General features: G+C 40.4%; 1 protein-coding gene across 9 annotated transcripts in view; it reads left to right on the top strand.

The window, feature by feature from the left end:
* The window catches only part of PPP2R2C (protein phosphatase 2 regulatory subunit Bgamma), a 198,045-nt gene extending 178,753 nt beyond the window's left edge, over window positions 1-19,292 (top strand). For all 9 annotated transcript variants that reach the window (XM_027899733.1, XM_027899734.1, XM_027899737.1 and 6 more), the window contains 3 exons: window positions 2,228-2,397; window positions 6,995-7,086; window positions 16,418-19,292. In XM_027899733.1, the coding sequence (XP_027755534.1) occupies window positions 2,228-2,397; window positions 6,995-7,086; window positions 16,418-16,709 (554 nt within the window). In that variant the 3' untranslated portion in view covers window positions 16,710-19,292. The remainder of the gene's footprint in view (window positions 1-2,227; window positions 2,398-6,994; window positions 7,087-16,417) is intronic.
* Window positions 19,293-19,537: the final 245 nt, after the last annotated feature.

Genomic DNA, 19,537 nt, shown 5'->3' with positions numbered 1-19,537 from the left:
GCCAAGGTTGAATTTGAATTGCTTTCCTTAACTGAAGTCCAGGTCACATGGCTGTCACCACTGTTCTGTCTCCAATTATTCAGCTCGTATTGGTCAAACTGAATGAAGACTGGGCTATTTTGCAGTGTGTGCATAACCTTATGTTGATGCTAAACCAGAAATAGCCAAGTCCCGTGAACACTATCTCTCACCTTCATTTCCTGAGGTTAATGCCTTGTTCTTGTTGCTCAGGCAGATGCTGGTAGTTGCTAAGCTTCTTTTCTGTTACTGCTGCTCCTTAATTTCCTGTAACAATTTTCCTGTGTTGGTTATGCTGACTGTAGGAACTATCTGCAAAGAATTACTGCTACTAAAATTTTTACTGCTATCTTTCTTTCTGTAGTGATTACGAGACTTTCACGCCTCTGTTAGTTTCCACAGTTAATTAATCTAAGTCTTTCTAATACTTCATATGGTACGGATAAAAAAGCAATAAACAGGGCAGATAAAGGATGAAATAAATGGTTTAATCTTATTAATTAAAAAAATACAGAGTATCCAGGTACAAATATTACTCCTCTTCTAATCACTGGGAGTTGGATAAGCCACATAAAGCCAAGAAAATATATCTAAGGTATAAATGAAGGTGTAGTTCAGTTACTGTGGGTTTTGTTTTTTTCTTCCCTGGTTTTAATAGCAGCTTCACATCATAATTAGGAGGATGAAATTCCTGCCAGCCAAGTACATAGTTTGGACAGATTAAAGGGAAGAGGTATGAGAAATGATAATTGCTTTCTGCTCATCAGACTTCTATTGAAAATCTGACAGGATAATTACAAAATACCTGCTTTGCAGAATGTCTAGGCAAATTTTTGAAGAGCTATTTAAAGTTGTTCGTTTAAAGACTGTCTGAAAAGAAAAGTTTTTTTCCCCTCTTTTCGAAGTAGTTAATTACAGTTTAGATGTGTGGTGCATGTTTAAATATAGACTTTATTCCCATGTGCATGCCTGGCTGCATTCTACTGCCCACCCCCAAAGAAAATTGCCCATAATTTTTTGCATTACCCCACATACTTCACCCACATACTCACCCTTAACTTTCAGCAGAACATTATTTCCCCTGATGGAAACTAACCTCATTGCTTCCAGCAGTCTGAATCATAGTCATAGATAAAGTAATTGAGAGAGGAATGTTCTAGTGGACTACGCAAAAAACTTCGTTTTGACTGACAGTAAAAAGTTGTTCTACTTTCAGGTGTTTTTGTGTCTTATCACAGTTTTCGAAGAGTATTTTAGGCATCGGTTCCAAAAACCTACTGATTTGGTTGAGAACTAAGACCCCGAAGGTGTGATTTGCTACTAAAGTTCCCCATATGAGGTCATTTGAATCCCAGGGCCACAGATACCTGCAGGAAGACAACAGAGTTGCTCTGGTAACCTGGTAGGCAGGGTTAGAGTCATCCAGTATCATTTATGTGCAGTTGAACAGGGATGACCAATCTCCTAGTTTACAAGAGCTGGATTTTCATGTATGGAGGTACTATAAGCAGCGTTTCCCGATCTTCCTTGTCAGATCACACAGAACCACAAACCATCAGGGAGTTTAGTGCTTTCCAGAACTGTCAGCAATTGCATGGCAGTTACGTAGTTCATGCATCCACGTGGTAAATCTGTATCTATTTTCTGCTCACCTCCCAGGAAGAGGTAATTGCACTTTGCAAATGCTTTCTAAAATTCTCGTGTTTAGTCTCAGACACCTTCAGACATGACTGGTGAGTAGCCTGCAGCCAGGCCAGCTGGTTCTGGCAGCCAGAGCAGGCTTTGAGTAACCAACCTTACCAGGCTTGCCAGGACTGTTGTGAGACCACATGTACACCTCTCATGTGACAGGGACCACTGAATTTTGGTAATGTCAGGAAACAGGATGTGTGGATCCTAGAAAAGATGACCATAGATGAACTGCCTTAAGTATCTGTAGTCAACCGGCTGGTGCATTTACATAATTTCCCAAAGTGATGCTATGAGTCCATAGTTATAACATTAATTATTGTAGTATTTAAAGCTTACAAGTTGTATTTTTATATGAAGTTAAAAGAATGAATTATGTGCTGAGCATATAATTAGTTCTATATTGTGTTCTTGGTAGATTGAATTACGTGTTTCACAAGAAATACAGACTTCAGGTTGTACAACAGAGCACTTTTAAAAATAATTCTAATTTGTCTCTTACTTCTTTTTCTTTGAACAGTTTATGAAGAACCAGAAGACCCCAGTAACAGATCATTTTTTTCAGAAATTATATCTTCAGTGTCAGATGTCAAATTCAGTCACAGCGGTAGATACATGCTAACAAGAGATTACCTCACTGTCAAGGTTTGGGATCTGAACATGGAAACAAAGCCTGTAGAAACATACCAGGTAGGAATCTCCTATGTCTTAAAATGCAACAATATAAAGGCATCAAACCATTCAAAACCTGAATGTTTTTGTAAACTTTTCATCTGAGAAGCAGCAAGCTAGAGAACTCACCAAGGTGGTCGAAATCATCTTAGAAGTGTCCTTGTAGATAGAAAAGAGAAATTTCAGCATTAGTAAGGAACCTGGGGAGTCAAGATAACAGTCTCTATGGGTTGGGCTGTTGAAAGAAATTAATTCTTCTAACAAGGGAAATCATCTCTGCACTTTGGCATCTGCTTTCAAATGCTACATTTCACTAGCAACATTTAAAGTTACTGAGGGAAGATTTTGTGTGTTACTTAACCCTGCTGGGACTGCTCAGAGTTTACACTTTTGTCATTTCAAGACTGCTTTTTAAAACTTCATCTCTGTGTTTCTCCCTTGTGCCTAGTTCTAGAAGTAATCAGTGTTAAACCGTGGCATCACCACTGGCACAGCAGTTCACAAATGCCAGACAGATACATCTGGTTGCCTGAATTCAGATGTATCTGTCTGGCTCCAGCCAGTGCTAAGTTTGTACTCTGACATCTCTTATGTTTGGCAATAGAGGGCTGAGCTTACATCTTTTTACTCTGGCTTGAAGAAAGAAAATATGTCTGTGACACAGAAACTGCTTGTTACAAAAGTGCAGTGAGAAGAAACTGTCAAGTTACCTACCGAAAAGTATGCAAAGTAGGAAAAATGTCATTCATCTGGCTCGTGTTGCTTATTGAGAGACAGTTCTGTGACAGTCCTGGACCAGTCCCTTGTTTTCTGTGTCTGTATAATGGCAGGTGGGGTGCAGTAGTTCACAGTAACTATAATTAAAATCGGTTTTAAAATAACATGTGATGAGAGTTTGGTAGTGTGTCTTGTCAAAACAACCAAATTTTTCCAGTATTTGTTAGCTAGTGTTTAGTAGACAGAGTGGGCCTCTTTATTTTCCAAAGCACCCATTACATTTCAGTGGATACTCTCCAGTCTGTCTCCTGTTAGTACTGAAAAGTCTGAGCCCATGTACCTTTAAGACTACAGAACTGGTTTTGCACTTTAAATGGCAGTACTTGTAATGCTAAATGTGTCAGAAATGTTGATATGCTGTGAAAATGGAGTGGGAGGGTAAGGGCGAGACTGTGTTTTATATAACAGAATCGTATCTCAGATTTTGGCAACTTAGGTAAAACATTATTTTATACCTATGCTAATTTAGTAGGCAGCCTTGTCCCTGGAGAGGAATAGCTGGTCAAGCCAACCTGTTTGTCTTGACACCTGCTTTTATTTCCTCATGTATGTAGCTGTGAAGCAAGCTGGCAAGCCTTAAATTAGTCTGACACCCAACAGTAGGGCCAATTAAAAAGTCATATTTCTGCATGCTGAGATGGGAAAAATTAGAATAATGTAAAATTTTCAGTACTGATAATTACAGTCAGAAGCTTATAGTAAAAAAAAACAAAAGACCCGCATCAACAAAACCCCTATAAATATAACAGTGTTCTTACTGCCTTACTTTAACCTTTGAATTGCCTTTTGTTCTCAAATATTTATCCAGTGCCCTGTAAAGAATATACAGATGTGTTGCGGGGCATTGCAGTGGACTAAAAGAGAATCTGGAATCTGGGGGGCCTTGGGAAGCCAATAACACAGGACTCCAGAGGATTCACATTGTTCAGCTGCTCTGAGCAACCTTTCATGTTTTTTATCTGCAGAGAGTAGAAAAATTCTGTTCTAAGAAAAAGTGGTTTAAACGATGCTCTTAAATAATTTGTCTTACTGGTATTTCTCTCTCACATACCTAAATCTCATATATGAACTTGGAAGCCTCTCAACAGGTTTTTTTGTGATAGAACACCTGAAGGCAACAAATAAACCTAACATTTTCAGTTATGTACCCACATAATTATGATGACAAATATATCATTAAAAGATTAAAAGGTGTTCATTAAAAGATTAAATTTCTCATTTCATCCACTGCATGATAGCCACTTGGATGTTGCCTAGGTGCGAGACTCATGAAGAGGGTCACAACAGGAGATTTCACACAGAGCTGTAAGAAAGAGCAAACTGTACTGCTTCATTATCAGGTTACAATTTTAGTATTAAAAAAAAACCAAAAATAAATGATGTATGCAGGTCCTTTTTCATATCAGTGCTGTGGCTCAGAGAATGCTGTTGCATAGAGCAGCTGTTGCAGTCCTGCTGAACATGTTATTCACTGACAGTGTTTCAACATGATTTTATCCTATTTATGCTTCACACAATAGAAAAAAGGGCAGAGCGTGGTCACTGGACAGCACTAAGAGAGCAATGCAGCAGTGGCCAGTGCTTGGATGTTGCAAGGCAGCCCTGCCTAATGGCTTACTCTTCCAGTGCTGCCAGGTGAATTACCACAGCAGACACTTCAGCAGCAGCAAGATGAACACTCATAATGGCTTCATCCACTTTTGGCAGGGTCTGTAGCGTAGGAATTTGGACTAATGTGTCACTTACCAGTGCAATTCTGATTGTGTCTATTCAGTCCCAGCAAAATAGCTGCCTGTGTAGGTATGTCTCTGCGTTAGTCTGGAGCACCAAAATGCTAGATAATTTTATAAGGGTCTGACCTAAAACACTGCAATGAGGAAAAGGTGAATGCCTTTGGTAATTAGTTAGGAGTTGATTTAGTTTGGTTTAAATACTATTCATATGTGATAAGAGCAATATGTAACAGACAAGGCAAATCTGATTTTACCCTCAGTGGGTAGTGGCAGATGAACATATAAACAGGGTGAAAATTAAGTGTTTCTTCCAGTTAGAATGTGTTTGAATATGGTAATAAAAGGGCCACATAAAGAGCAAGGTGGTTGTCCAAGGCAGGAGTGCAAGTCTGACAGTCTTGACAGTCAAGAAAAAGGAACTGAGACCTTGGAGAGGTAGGACATCTGAGGGAGGAATTGCAAAATGCTTTTTGACAGAGCTGATAGAAAGACACAGCTCCAAGCTGTGGAGTTAGGCACACTTTGCAAAGGGTGTGTACATGGCAGTGGTCGTGACAGATGGCTGCTGGAAGTGGTAATAAGAGAAAGACCTAGAAATGACAGTCAGTGAGGCAAATGATCTCCTCCCTTCTGCCTTACCCAACCTTTCTGTTTCTTCCAAGTGTTTGGAGCTCACAAGGATGATACAGGAAAGAACTCCAGTTCTGTAAAAATTACAGTGCTAACATAAAAAGGCTTTAAGTAAAGAGAAAATTAAAGGATTTAATTACAGGGGGTGCAGGAAACTACATCGATACTAAAAGTGCTCTGACTTACCGCTCACCATGAAGGTAAATGCATTAAATTGTGAAGTGCTCTATCTGCATCTGCCATTTGGCAGTTTTTTGCTGTATAAGGTGTTATCTCTTAATACACATTTCAGTGTTCATTAATTTATTAATAAAAACTGATCCATAACTAAAATTTATCATCCCTAATAACTTTATGTTACAAATATTCTTTGGCTACTATATAATTGAAAATGGGTTAGTTTAAAGAAAATATAAGTGAAAGGTCATTGTCCTTCACCTGGTATTGATAAAAAATATTTTGCCAAAAGAAATGTTTGTGCCCTAAGACCAGGGAAGGATGCAGAGCAACCATGAGCAGGAACAGTTTCATTGGACTTGCAAGACCCAGTAATCTGAGCCAGAGCTACATTATGTCCCTGGGTCATTGAATTGGTGTCTGTGCTCCAAGAGAGGCTGTCCATGCACCTTTTGTTTTACAGTTTCTGCAATAGCTAAAAGAAAACATCACGAGTGGAAGTGCATTAGTAAATTTGTCTAGGCAGGGATTTTCTAGCCTATTATTTCCTTATGGAATGAAACCAATTATCCAGAAGGAAAACTAATCCAGTTCAGCAAAGGATTGAAACAGTTTGCATGAGATCTCTCTTTATGAGAACCCTTCCTCAGAGCCCAGAGGAGAAAGTTCTTCTACTGGTTAGTCCCACTTCTCATGTAAGTGAGAATTTACAGTGTTGTTGTAAAAAGAGGAGGTATCCTTGGGCTGAATTAGTGTTCTGATTTGCAGCCTGTGCAACTGCAGCCTTGTACTGTATTTGGCTTCTGAAATACCTTACACAAATATATGTAATACCATATACTTCAGGTTCTTTTAATAGAGCCAGGTTCTTTCAGCCACAAGTGAGAGCCCACTTATTGTGGAATATGACCTTTTTGTTACTATTTAAATTAGATTTCGTGCACATTAATTAGCACATCGAGAGTATCAGCTGGTGAAATGTCTCTGGGAATTAGGTTCCGCTGGGAAAATCACCCAAGCAGGAAACAAACATGTTGAAGAGGGGTGGTCTGCAGCCTGCTGAGGGAAGCGGGCTTCGTGCCTTCCTGCAAAAGTAATTCTGAGCACCTGGGTAATTGGGCTGTGGAAAAGTAGGGATAGCTTCTTTAGAGTTTAACACAGTATCTTCTGCAGTGCTACCAATCTGTGCAGCATATTTTGAAAGTGAACGTGGGAGATGAGGCAGAAAGTGGAGGGCTGGTGGTGGAGTTTTGTATTTTCTTTGATTTGAAGAATAACAGGTATTTTCTTTGAAACAGGTCCATGATTACCTTAGAAGCAAGTTATGTTCCCTCTATGAAAATGACTGCATCTTTGACAAGTTTGAATGTGCATGGAATGGATCAGACAGGTAATCCCTCTTTCTGTCCGTCACTGTCTTCATTTACCAAAAGAGCTTCCATATGATGGGGAACAAACCAAAAGTAGTTATACATGGTTATTTTCCACATCAATGTACAGAATCACACACCAGTGTTAGGGTTGATAATTGGATATTTGTGCAGTTGTGTTTCTGTCCTCCTTAGACATGATGTATGCATTAATAACCTTGGCTTATGCTTTAGGGGAAGAACATCTTCAAATTATGTTCATTTTCACTAAAATCATAAGTAGGCTGCAGAAGTTATAAAGAATTATGCCAACTCTCACAACCCCACCAACACACTAAGGAATCTTGTGTGATCCTGTATTTGCACACGAGCTGCCTCAGAATTGAGTTCGTTTACTGGAAATGGGGAGTGAGGAAAGGCAGTCACAGGCACCCACTGATTCTCTGCAAACTGCTGCCAAATGGCACTTCTGATACCTCCCTCCATCTGAGCAGCCTCTTTCCTTATGCACGGAAGGAGAGGTCTGTGTTTTATTCTTGGATATAATATCTTGTTGGGTATTTTAATGAGAAATACTGACACAAGTCAGTGAGTATGAGTGAGGGTGGAATGGGCTAATGACATAATATTAGCAAATGGTAGCAGTACTTTGTGGAGTAGGAATATTATGCAGGAATAGCTGAGCTTAGAGGACTGGGTTAATAAAAATGGATAAAATCCAAGACTATAAATGAAAGGTGAGGATTTTAGTTAAAAAGAACACAACCCTTCATCTTATCAGTTGGAAACAACTCCCAGGGACATTCATATGCTAGGTGACTGTGGAAGGGGATTAGCAGTCTACAAAATGCATGTGAAAGGGAGCACAGGAGCCAATGCTGAATGACACTCAGTGGCTTCTGGTTCAGCAGAGCTGGGAGCCAAGAGGCAGAAGTTTGGCACTGGGCCTGGAACTGCTCCTTCGGCTCACTTAGCCTCTCATTTGGGAAAGAGAAAAACAGTCTGTCTCATTGTGTTGAAGCAGGCCTGCCCCCCCTGGACTGGGCAAGGACTGTGAAACAGAGTGTGGGGCAGCTGTGAAAAAAGCAAATATGATCCTTAAATGGGCAAGACTGGGATATCCAGCAGAGAAAGGAGTAGTGGTGACATTATGTTGGGCTCTTATTCAAAGACCTTTGGACTGCATTTACACATTTCTTGTCCCTTGTCTCCAAGGTGGATGAAATAATTGAGCAAATGGACAGCTGCTCCAAAGAGAAGAGAGGCCAGGACTTTGGTTTTTATCAGCTTAGCAAAAGAGAAGCCAAGATTATACTTGCTTCTAGTAAGTATATCAGGGAGGTATACATAGGGAGGAAAGAGGATCTAGCTAAGATAAATGAGAATGATAATGACAGAACAGCAAAGAGGTTTTGGGTGTCAAGAGGTAATTATAATCTGGAAATTAGAGGTAGTTCGTACCTGTCCAGAAAGTGACAGTGTGGAGCTGTCTTCCCATCCTGAGTGGTGGAGATATGAGAAACCCAATGGTTTTGAGGATGGTGCTCAGGATATTTGTGAAAGCAGTTATATGTGACTTTGGTTAAAATTACAGGTGTCTGAACTTGGAAGTGCAGAACAAGGTCTCTTCCAGTCCTGTGTTGCACAGATGCAGATAAAGTGTTATGCCATACACTGAACAAGAGGCATCTTCTCTTTAGGCTACCCTCCTTTGTTCAGTTCCTGTTCCTGCCCAATGGAAAGATTCTGTCTTGCTTAAGAAATGAAACTTTTACCTTGTATGATTTATTATGCAAATGAAAAAATATTATTCCATTATCTCTTGTCTGCATGCCAGAGTGATGTGTTTTCTGACACTGAGTACCACAAGTGGTACAAAATGCTTACCATTTAAAATTACGTTGGTGAACCACATGAGCAAACTACTTCCCAAATTGATCTCACTGCAACTTTGGCACCAGCTGTTGTGGAAGTGGCTTTGGTGTGGTCAGAAAGTGGGAATGATTCACAGAAGTTTTAGAGGAAGACCCAAGGTTTTGGGGCTTTTCTCTGAAACTCCCAAACCCGTGCATGAATGGATATTTTAGTGGAGGGTTTTCTCAGTGGACTGGTTACTGTGTGAGTTTGGTCCTACTAGACATACAAAATTTAAAACATTTCTTGGAAAAACAGGCAGTGCTGATCCCTGCCTAAATCTGGCACAGAACAACGGCGCTATCAGATCGTTTAGATACTGTTAAACTTTGACAAAGATCCAGGACTTTTCAGGTCTGTTCAAACCATTTTGCTTATCCTTGATGGGAATTCTGAGTGCATTGTATAGGATGGACAGTCACTGGCTACCACTGATGGACACCACTCCTAGGCCCAGAGTCTTTCTTCTCTGGTCAAATGAAGTGCTGCCATCCTCATTATTGCGGTAAGACCACTCTCTGGGTATTTACTTGGTAATAATAGAGTTATTATTCAGTATCAGGATTTAAAGTGAGCTTAATATTTTCATTCCTACTTGACATATCAGAAAGATCAGTGCAGGAAGTAATTATTAAGTGGGGCCATTAGATTGTGAGGGCCTCATTTATTCTACTACCCGGACACTGAGGCATTATTAGTCGTGCACAATTACCAAATCCGTCACTAAACACAATGTGCTGCCCTTTAGTATAAGAAACTCTTGACTACAGGAGCTGGCAACACTGGACAAAAGATAAGGGTTCTCTTTAATTTAGTTGTTTCATTTTAAGAGTCGAATGCATCAGAACTGATGTCCATCTTTTGATGAACATGCACTCTTCTGAGCTCCTTGCTTCTGGGTATGACAAGTATTGTATTAGTACACACTACAAGGATAATTTCTTCTTGGAGGAATCATCATTTAAATAATATTTAGGTACCAATACTTCTTAAAGAACCGTTCATTTTAATACCAAGGTCACTTAATTTGATCTTTTGGTATGTATTTTTTTAAAAAGGACTACTGCTAAAGATAAGCAATACCTAAGTAACAGTGGTACTTTTAAGAGATGCTGCAGTATAGATATTATTAATCCATCTACATAACAGCAATAACTGCAGTTATTATTATTGTTATTATAAACATGTTATTTTTATCTTTAAAGCTACAGAAACAACTTAAAGTGACAGGATGCTTAGTTAAAAATGAAAGCGTGTTTATTATTTCGGTGAAAATACTTTTTATTAATATTTGTTGCTACTAAGGAGTTAATCTAGGCTGTGATAGAACCTGATGGTGAGGCAGTTCTCAAAAAAAATCAGAACGTGAGCTCTGATTAGAACGTGATTGATGCTCAGTTACTCCAATGAACAGGAACTAATACAATCAGACAGAGCTGATCTCATTTGCTGAAGGGCACATTAATCACTGGGTACTTTGGCTACAACAATGGTCAGGGGAGGGAGCCAAGCAGGGGTCGTACACTAATTCAGCCAGATGAACATGTATTATCTGTAGTTGAGTATATTACACTGAAATCATGCAATCTTTGTTGTATATACCATTACATGAGTATGTAGAATATGTGAGCTCTATTTATACAGCAATTTAATTTATCTCTTCCATTCACTCCATTCATCTCTTCAAAGTCAAGTCTTATAGTAACAACCCACAAGACACTGTTTTCTTCCCCCTGTCAACAGTTTTCAGTTTTACCTTAAAAATTAGCTCCCTTTTTTAGCTGTTCGTGAGGTAAACAAACCAATAAAGGCAAAAAAAATTAGTAATCCTACATGGTAGTAAGTGAATACCTTAGCTACTATTTTTTTTTTAAAGCTTTGAAATGAATGGGTGTATGGGACCCTTCCAGGCAGACTTCTGAATACCATCATGATAAGTGATATGCTGTAAGCAAATGAGTGAAGTCACTTACAACTGTTCAGTCAGTCCTTTCCTACTGAACTGTCATTCATTCCCCTGAATATCCGTCAGCCTTCACTCTAATCAGGCAGAATTGGCAGATCCCATTGGATGAGATGTTAAAAGTCTTTTCCTGTCTGGCAGCACACTCCATGCTGGAGAGCTGGAAGACATCATCTTGTTCTCAAGTCTCAGCATGTCAAATATTAGCTTGGAAGTAGTTGGGGATCCCTTATTCTTATTTGCAGTCTTATGCTAGCCAGCTGTACCAGAGTGCCACAACCCCGAATCCAGTGTCTCAAGTTTTTCCATCTGCACACTCCCCAGGAGGTGTAAATAGGTTCCTTCTTTGTGATGGGGAGTCAGTGGCTTCACACAGCACAGCATAAAGGAAAATTCCCCAATATGTCAGCAGGTCCTGATTGCTTAGAACCATGCTTCCTCCTTTCCCTTTGTTATAATAAATATAATTTTTTCTTCCTATGAAGAATGTTTCTGAAGAGTTTTCCTGGAACCAGTCTGTTTTTTAGGTTAGGTCAGCTTGTTGTGAAACCAGATATGGTGGACCTTGCATGTCAATCCTAGGAGGTTGCAGATGTGCTATTCTGCACTGGTACACGTGGAGGTGAAATCTTGCAAATTTAGGGGCTCAAATAATTGGGAGAAAGTTTCAGGTCAAAGAAGTGGTCCCCTTTCATGCTGGGTGCTTTGAGGAACTCTTTTGCTGCTCTCTGAGTCTCTTCTCACACCTGCTTGAAGTATAAGCTCTGCCTCTCCTGCCTCAGGGAATGATGTTCTTCTGCCATATCCTTTTCTATCATCCTTAAGCCTGGCATGTGCTGGTTCTTGAAGCCCTGTCCAGCCTTAGTCAGATCACACCCTTCCTTCCATGGTCTCTTGAACAAGAGTGAGGAAGAGGAACTGTGACATGACTGGAATTTCTCCAGCCAGTAAAAATTAGCGTAGAATAAAAACTTCTGTGCATCTAGGAAAACTAATCTGGAGCCAAAAGATTGCTATCAAAGAGTCTTAAAAAACAAAAACAAACAAACAAACAAAAACTAAACTAGAAAACTAACATAAAACAAGGTGAAGCAAGTAATGGTTTAGTTCTTAAGCAAGCCTTAATTACAGCTGATGTCCCCAGAGCTTCAAGACAAACCCTGACAATCCAGCTGAATAGAGCAGTTTTGATAAAGACTATTGTTTGCAAGGATAGCTGCAACATGGATGACATTTAAGAGGTTGGCTTGAAGTATGGAAATAACAGATCTGAGAGAGACAGAGCCATGCCAGTTCTTAGTGACTGGCATGTTTGATGAAATCTCATTGCCTAAAAAATACTGTGGAAGACCTCATTGTAGTGTAGTACAAATTATATTAATTTTCTTCTCAAATCCTTTGCTCCAGACAATTTTACAGGTTAAAAATTGACCTTTAGAAGAAGCCACCTTACCTGAATTTTTGCTGGCTGCCAAATTAGCGTGGCACAGGGTGAAGAAGTCTTAACTGAATGGGAGCTGTACAGTTAACATTCTGCTAATTTTGAATCTACCTCTCCTGCCCAAATGGGCTTTAGTTCCTGGGGATTTGCTGAAAACTCATCAAGGTCTGTGTTGTTATTGCCTAGCTGAAAAGCAGATTGCACACCTTTTTTTTTTCCCTCTCTCTTTTTTTTTTATTTTTTAATAATGCTGCCTGTGGCTGTGGTGATTTGAGCTGGGTGCAGTCAGGCTGGAGTTTTGTTCCAGCCCGAGCTGTCAGTACACTCAGGGTGCACTGGAGTGTGATCTGTGTCTGCAGTACCTTGGCGTGGCTGAGATGATGGCACTCTGAGCAGGTATAGCACAACTTGTAAACCTGCTTTTAAGTAAAATTAAAAGAAGTTAGGCAGAGCTTTTCAGGGCTGCTCCCTTACACACCTCTGAAGTGGTGTGGGATTTTTTGAGTGAGGGGCTTGCTTTGGTTTCTTGAACCAGCCTCTCTCTTGCAAGGGTTTTGCACAAACCTTTGTCATAATACTGCTGTGCAGAGCAGCAGAACAGACTCTTCCTATATTGAGCTACAATTTATATTCTAATATTTATTAAAAAAAAAAAATCTCCATACCACATTACTGTGCATTTTATTTTCCTGAACAGGAATAAATTGCAGGCTTACATCTAGTTCTCATCTCTTTTATTGTTATTTTAAGCAGCAGGTAAGATTATAATCCATCTGTGTTTGTGACCTTGAACGAGAATGGGCACTTTCTCATTTACATAATGCTGTTTTTTACTGAGCCATTAAACTGCAGAAAAACAGGGCCAGCATGAAAAGTAGTCATCTACATATGTTAAAAAAATAACTGCAGTAAATCCAACGGAAAAAAGCAGACTTTTAAAAATATGTGAGAGTTCAAGAAATTAGAAAGCAAATGGACTGTAAAAACAGTTTTCCTGCAAGTAAAACCTCCTAAAAATAAGCCCCTTAACAAACATCTCTCTCTGCATTTGGTGCACTGGTACTCTGCCAGCGTGAAAACTGCTTCCCTGACAGTTCCTGCATTCATCAGGAGGGGTGCTCCCCATCCCCCTGGGAGCCACAGCTCTGAGCCTGTGGCACAAGGGTGCCCCAGCATTATGAACCTGTTTCAAAATTTTGCCTGGGGGAAAATACACAGCTGGGCTGTTTGCATCACAAATGGTGTATGTTAGTGCTGAGACATGAAATAACCTCGACTTTTTCACGTTGTGAATAACCATTACAGCGGGAGCTGTAACGACAAGACATGGTGATTTGGAAGGAGTGAAACATTTGATTTACTGCTGTTGATTCAATTTCTGAAATAGGCACTAATCTTGATCAATAGGCTTTCTGCAGCTTCTGGGATACATTTCATCAATCTGTCACACTGACTATTGCTTTTTAGCCTGTGAGGTTGTTAACTTGCACCTTGCTAAGTGGGATTGTGCCAGGCCATTGCGAGTGGGGAAGGTAAGGGAGACCTCTCTGCAGGCAACCCTGGGGTGGGTACTGCTCCGGGAGAGCAGCGAGGAGCTCTCTGCCAGGGCTGGATGCTGCTGTGTACGGATAAGTGTCTCTGCATCCCCAGTTTCAGCAGCAGAGCAGCCAGCACTGTGCTGCCTGCAGACCTCAGAACAACCCCTCTCCATAGGACCTCTTCCCCTACTGTACTCAGCACTGGTGAGGCCACACCTGGAGTGCTGTGTCCAATTCTGGGCCCCTCAGTTCAGGAAGGATATTGAGGTGCTGGAGCAGGTCCAGAGAAGAGCAACCAGGCTGGTGAAGGGACTTGAACACAAGTCCTCTGAGGAGAGGCTGAGGGAGCTGGGGTTGTTTAGTCTGGAGAAGAGAAGGCTCAGGGGAGACCTCATCACTCTCTACAACTACCTGAAAGGAGGTTGTAGCCAGATGGAGATTGGTCTCTTTTCCCAGGCAACTATCAGTAAGACAAGAGGGCAAAGTCTTAAGCTCTACCAGGGGAGTTTTAGGTTAGATGTTAGGAATAAATTCTTTACAGAGAGGGTAATGAGGCATTGGAATGGGCTGCCCAAGGAAATGGTGGATTCACTGTCCCTGGAGGTATTTAAGAAGAGACTGGATGTGGGACTCCGTGGTCTAGTAACGACAGTGGTGTTGGATCAAGGGTTGGACTCAGTGATCTCAGAGGTCCTTTCCAAACTGGCTGATTCTATGCTTCTATGACCAAGGCCGTAGGTGAGCTGTTGTTGAGGGCAGTGTGTGCTGGATCTCTGTGCTACACCATCAGATTTGCAGCAGTTTCCTTTGGCACTTCAGTAACTGCACAAAGCTCAGTGGGTATCAGCTGTCATCAAACTCCAGTGTGCCATCAGCAAACGTGGAAGCAGGCTGGAGCTGGCACCTCCGCTGGTGACTCACAGCATCCACGCCCAGTTCACCCGCTCTGGTTACCCTACAGCAGCTCTGAGCTGCTGTCAGTGCAGGAGCAGTGAGATGCACAGCTCACATTTGTGAGTTTCCCTGTGTATTATTAATTTGTATTACAGTCACTCCTAATGGCCCCAAATGAGATCAAGGCAGCACTGGCTCGAGGCTGTGCACACAGAGTAAGACAGCTCCTGAATCCAGGAGTGTGTAATCTAATCAGCCAATGAGTGTCTGTGTGGTGGAGAGTGTGCTTTATGCCTTTATATTCTCCCATATTCTCCCATGTGCCATGGTTCCCTGCCTGGTCTGCTGCTCCATACAGATTCCTTTCGACAGCAAAGTGCCAAAGCAGCTGTCATTTGAGATGGAGGTTAGTTTATTAAAGCAAAGCACTTGAAATATGTTCCATTGGACTCAACTAGAAAGGCAAATAGTTCCTGATTATCTGAGTCTTAAAACTGTACAGCTTTTCCCGTGGAGACCTGACCATTTGGGGTGGATTCCCTCTTACAGAAGGGAAATTCAGAAGAATATAACACCCTATTTGGGGCTGAGACAGAAGAGTAGAGCACAGCCCTGGCTTCTCATATGGAAAAAGTTCACAGGGGATGAGCTTTCGAACGACGCTCTGAAACCCATGATTATGCTAATCCAATAACCTGAGGGCCATGGATGAAATCCTGAATTCATTAAAGTTAGTGACAAAATATCCTGCCCTAGGGACTAGTGGAATGAAGCAACTGGCAATCCATTATTTCAAACTACAAGCTGATTAATGGGGTAATTTTTATACAGATCGAGGTATGTTTTCTCTTTTTCCCAGACCCAGAAATACATCCTGACTTGATGTTTCATTCAGACTTCATACAAGAGATGACAGAATCCTGTTTATTAATGTGTTTATTTCTCTGAAGCATTGTATACACAAATTTTAATGGTGCCTGGACTTGCAAAATCTGTGGCTTCAGAAAGGAAAAGGGTTTATTCTGGAAAGAATTTGGTATGATTTTTCAGAACCTTAGAAAACAACATTCTTTGAAGTATTTGTTAAAATGTATAATTATGTACTAAATCTTATTGTTGTATGAAAAGGTTTGAAATACTTGGAAAAATTTTTTGGACTATTTCTGGAATCAGAGTAAAACTGAGCTGTCATTAAAGGTAAAGCTTTGGAGAAAGAAAAAAGCCTGAAGTATATGATCCTTAAGTGTTTGTGAAAAGCTGGAGGGTAACTAAAAATAGCATAAATAAAAGCATATTGCTTTGATTATCTTGTGAAGTCACTCTGCTGATGCCAGGGTCCTTACATTTGTGCATGCTTCAGGATGGGTGTTTTGGGGTAACTATAACTGTAATAAATTGAAAGGGGAAGACACTGGTAGAAGAAAACCATTTGGGGGCATACTGAAGAATCCCTCTTTTTTTATTACTCTTTCCCATCCGAAACCAGAAGACAACTTATCCTAAGGCTAAACTCAGCTCTCCTGATCCATTCATGTTAGCAGGCTTCCCACCAGCTGCTGTTTAACTGTCTTTGTTTTCACTCTCTTTCTTTCTCTCTCCAGTGTGATAATGACAGGTGCATATAACAACTTTTTTCGAATGTTTGACCGAAATACGAAGCGGGATGTTACCTTGGAGGCTTCCCGAGAGAGCAGTAAACCACGAGCTATTCTTAAGCCCCGGAGAGTCTGCGTTGGAGGCAAACGGAGGAAAGATGACATCAGTGTTGATAGTTTGGACTTTACTAAGAAGATCTTGCACACAGCATGGCACCCAACTGAGAACATCATTGCTATAGCTGCGACAAACAATCTGTACATATTTCAGGATAAAGTGAACTCAGAAATGCACTAGATTTATCAATATCCCTCTATATTTACAAACCAGCCTCTTGGGAGTTGTAGAAGGATGTGATCTTCACAAAAATTGTGGCTTCTGTGGTGGGATTTGTAGGTTGCATCCTTTCATCCCTCAGCCTGTATCATTATTGGTGGCAAGCCCATTATTTTCCATCACTGCAACAATATGAGTAAAAGGCACGACTGCAAACCCAGTACTGTGGTCTGTATCGATCCCTTTAAACAAACTGGGGTATTTATTCACTTTGGGAGCGTTCCTGAGGAGAGCTGAGGCTCCTCAACTCCCGGCCATCCTTTCAAGGGTCTCAGTGGTTTGCAGGACTGTGCTGTTCTGGTGCCCTGCCTGCTTTTGCAGCCACAGCATTTACCACATTATTAGAGCTTTTTGCCTCGATCTCTTGATTGTTTTTTTTTTTTTCCTGGTACTGTTTTCCTGTCTGTCAGCTGAGCTGAGCCTGTTTGAGAGAATGAATAGCCACATCCCTTTAGAGCATGTGGCACGTTGGAGGGGCCTCATGACAGTTATAGCTGGAAGCAGAATCCCTGCTGGTGAAAAGCTGCCCCTTTTCACCCATCCCATTCCCTTCTTTACAATGCTCTCTTATTTATTTATTTATTTATCACATTACTTTGTGCTTCACCTTCCTGAGTGAATAAGTGACAGACTGGTATAGTTACTCAGCCAGCATATATTAGGAAGCTTATTCTCCATAGATCTCTTCACTCTGTTTAAAACAGTAAGTAGTATCTTCATTGTGTGGAGGACTGTTAAAAAAAATTGGCATTGCCACTCCAGAGTGACTGTCTGGTCAGACACAGCCTAGCAATTAACACACAAACCCATCCTACCGTTTGGGGGTTAGAGTTCTGGAAACCTTGATTAGAAGTGCTGTCCTTGAAGGCAACAACCACCTTGAGTGAGAACAAAGTTACATCACTGTAACTGGGTAAAGGCCCTCATTTGTTGATTGCAGAATGGTTGTGTTAATCCTGGCCTTTGGGGATTGCAGGCAGTGCCTGGTATCTGTAACTGTGAAAAGAATGATACTGTGAGAGGCAGCACTGCTCAGTGAATTTTAATGCTTTTAAATGAGTCCACTGTTGGGAGACAAAATTATTCCTGGAGAAACATGAGAAATCAGAAAATCCAAACCAAACAAAACCTTCTCCCACATAAGTACTGTTAGATCTATCTCAGTTACAAAATGATTAGTGATGTAAGTGGAAAGTACACACAATGTAGTGCATGCAGGAATGATACGGGAATGGTACAATGGGCTGGAAGCCCTCCTAATACAGGAAAACAAAGTTCTGCTGCACCCCCAATAACTCTGGCCAAAAATTCAGGATCCCAAAGGATTTCTACTCAAACCGTGAATAAAAGAGCACAACTCACATGACCTGTTAATCTGCCCATATTAAAACTCCTCAAAAAAAAAAAAAAAAAGTCTTTAAGCCATTATGCACTGATTTCTTGGTAAGTGGAGAATGTACTGATGAAGGGATCTGCATGCTTTTATATTTCAGTTTGGGGGGAAGGGTGGGTGAAAATCCGCTTACAAGAAATAAAAAAACAAACTCTACAGCTTTTATATGACAACACAACACCTGGAATCTGTCTGTTTGAAGTTTTCTACATCAATGCTGTATATTTTGTGTGTAGAAGCACAAACGCATGTGCACCGGTTTCCAGCCACACTAAACACATACGGTATGAAATGTGTAGGGTAATTCTAAAGGGAACAAAGAATGTTTGTTTATAAATTACTGTGTGCTGTAGCAGGCATGGACAGTATTTGTACATACTTATTCTAATGAAATTTAACAAAATTGCCTTTTCCTTTTTTTTTTCCTTGTAAAAAGGTTTAAGAATGTGGTAAATTGTATAGAAAACTTGTTAATGCCAAACTACTGCTTCAAGGGTGTCATACAATTTCTTTGACTTTTGGCCCCCTCCATTAACCTTTGCAGCTCAAAAAGAAAAAAAATTGCTGTCAGCTCATATTGGCATTTACAGCTAGAGATACTGTAAAACATATATTTAGCTTTTAACAGTCTCGAGTAAGAGTCTATAGATAACTTATTATAAAGCAGATCTTAATGCAACGATTTTTTGTTTTTAATTTGAAGTACCTTACTCTATTACAGCTTTGGGTACCAAAAAGAACATGTTAAAATTAAATAAAGAAATATATCTTTGGAGCTTTATAAAACTAATTAAATACCCAACCAAAATACCATTAAGTGATTATAGAGGAAATAAATAGAAACCTTTCAAAGACCAGTATTCCGTTCCTGTCTTTGACATCACTGCTACAGATCGGTTTCCTGGTTTCTTGAATGTATGGAAAGTTAACATCGTCATTGTGAACGTTTCCAACTTTCTTTCTCTTTTTAGTTTGAGCTTTCAGTGGCGTAGAGTAAGTGATGGTAAAGTTGGTAAATCTGATTGTTTTGAAAGCTGTTGTTCATGGCTGCATTTTTTGTGTTGCACAAATTAGCTAATTGTTGTTGAATAAAAATATAAATATGTTAATACCAGCTTTTTCAATAAAACTACAACCAAAAAAGGCATAAATAGATGACTTCAAGGCACAGATTATTTTTAAGCTAGGCAAGAAAGAGTTGTTTAGCTCCTTTTATGAAGGAGGAAGAGTTAGAGATCAGGACTCAGAGGACAAGCTACTATGGGAACCTCAAGTGTTGTGGCAGGCAGAGAAGTAAACCCAGTGCCGTGAGTGGGGTCAGGGGTGTGGCGTGGTGGAGAGTGTGCACAGCTGTAGCAGAGCTGGAGATACACTGTGGACTCAGTCTTTGGGCCAG

This window comes from Empidonax traillii, unplaced genomic scaffold, assembly GCF_003031625.1.
Source record: "Empidonax traillii isolate 1590-97213 ecotype Southwest subspecies unplaced genomic scaffold, ASM303162v1 scaffold687:size894609, whole genome shotgun sequence".
NCBI classification, from domain to species: Eukaryota; Metazoa; Chordata; class Aves; order Passeriformes; family Tyrannidae; genus Empidonax; species Empidonax traillii.
Note: the sequence above shows the minus strand (reverse complement) of the source record. Positions and strands in the feature narration are given on the sequence as shown.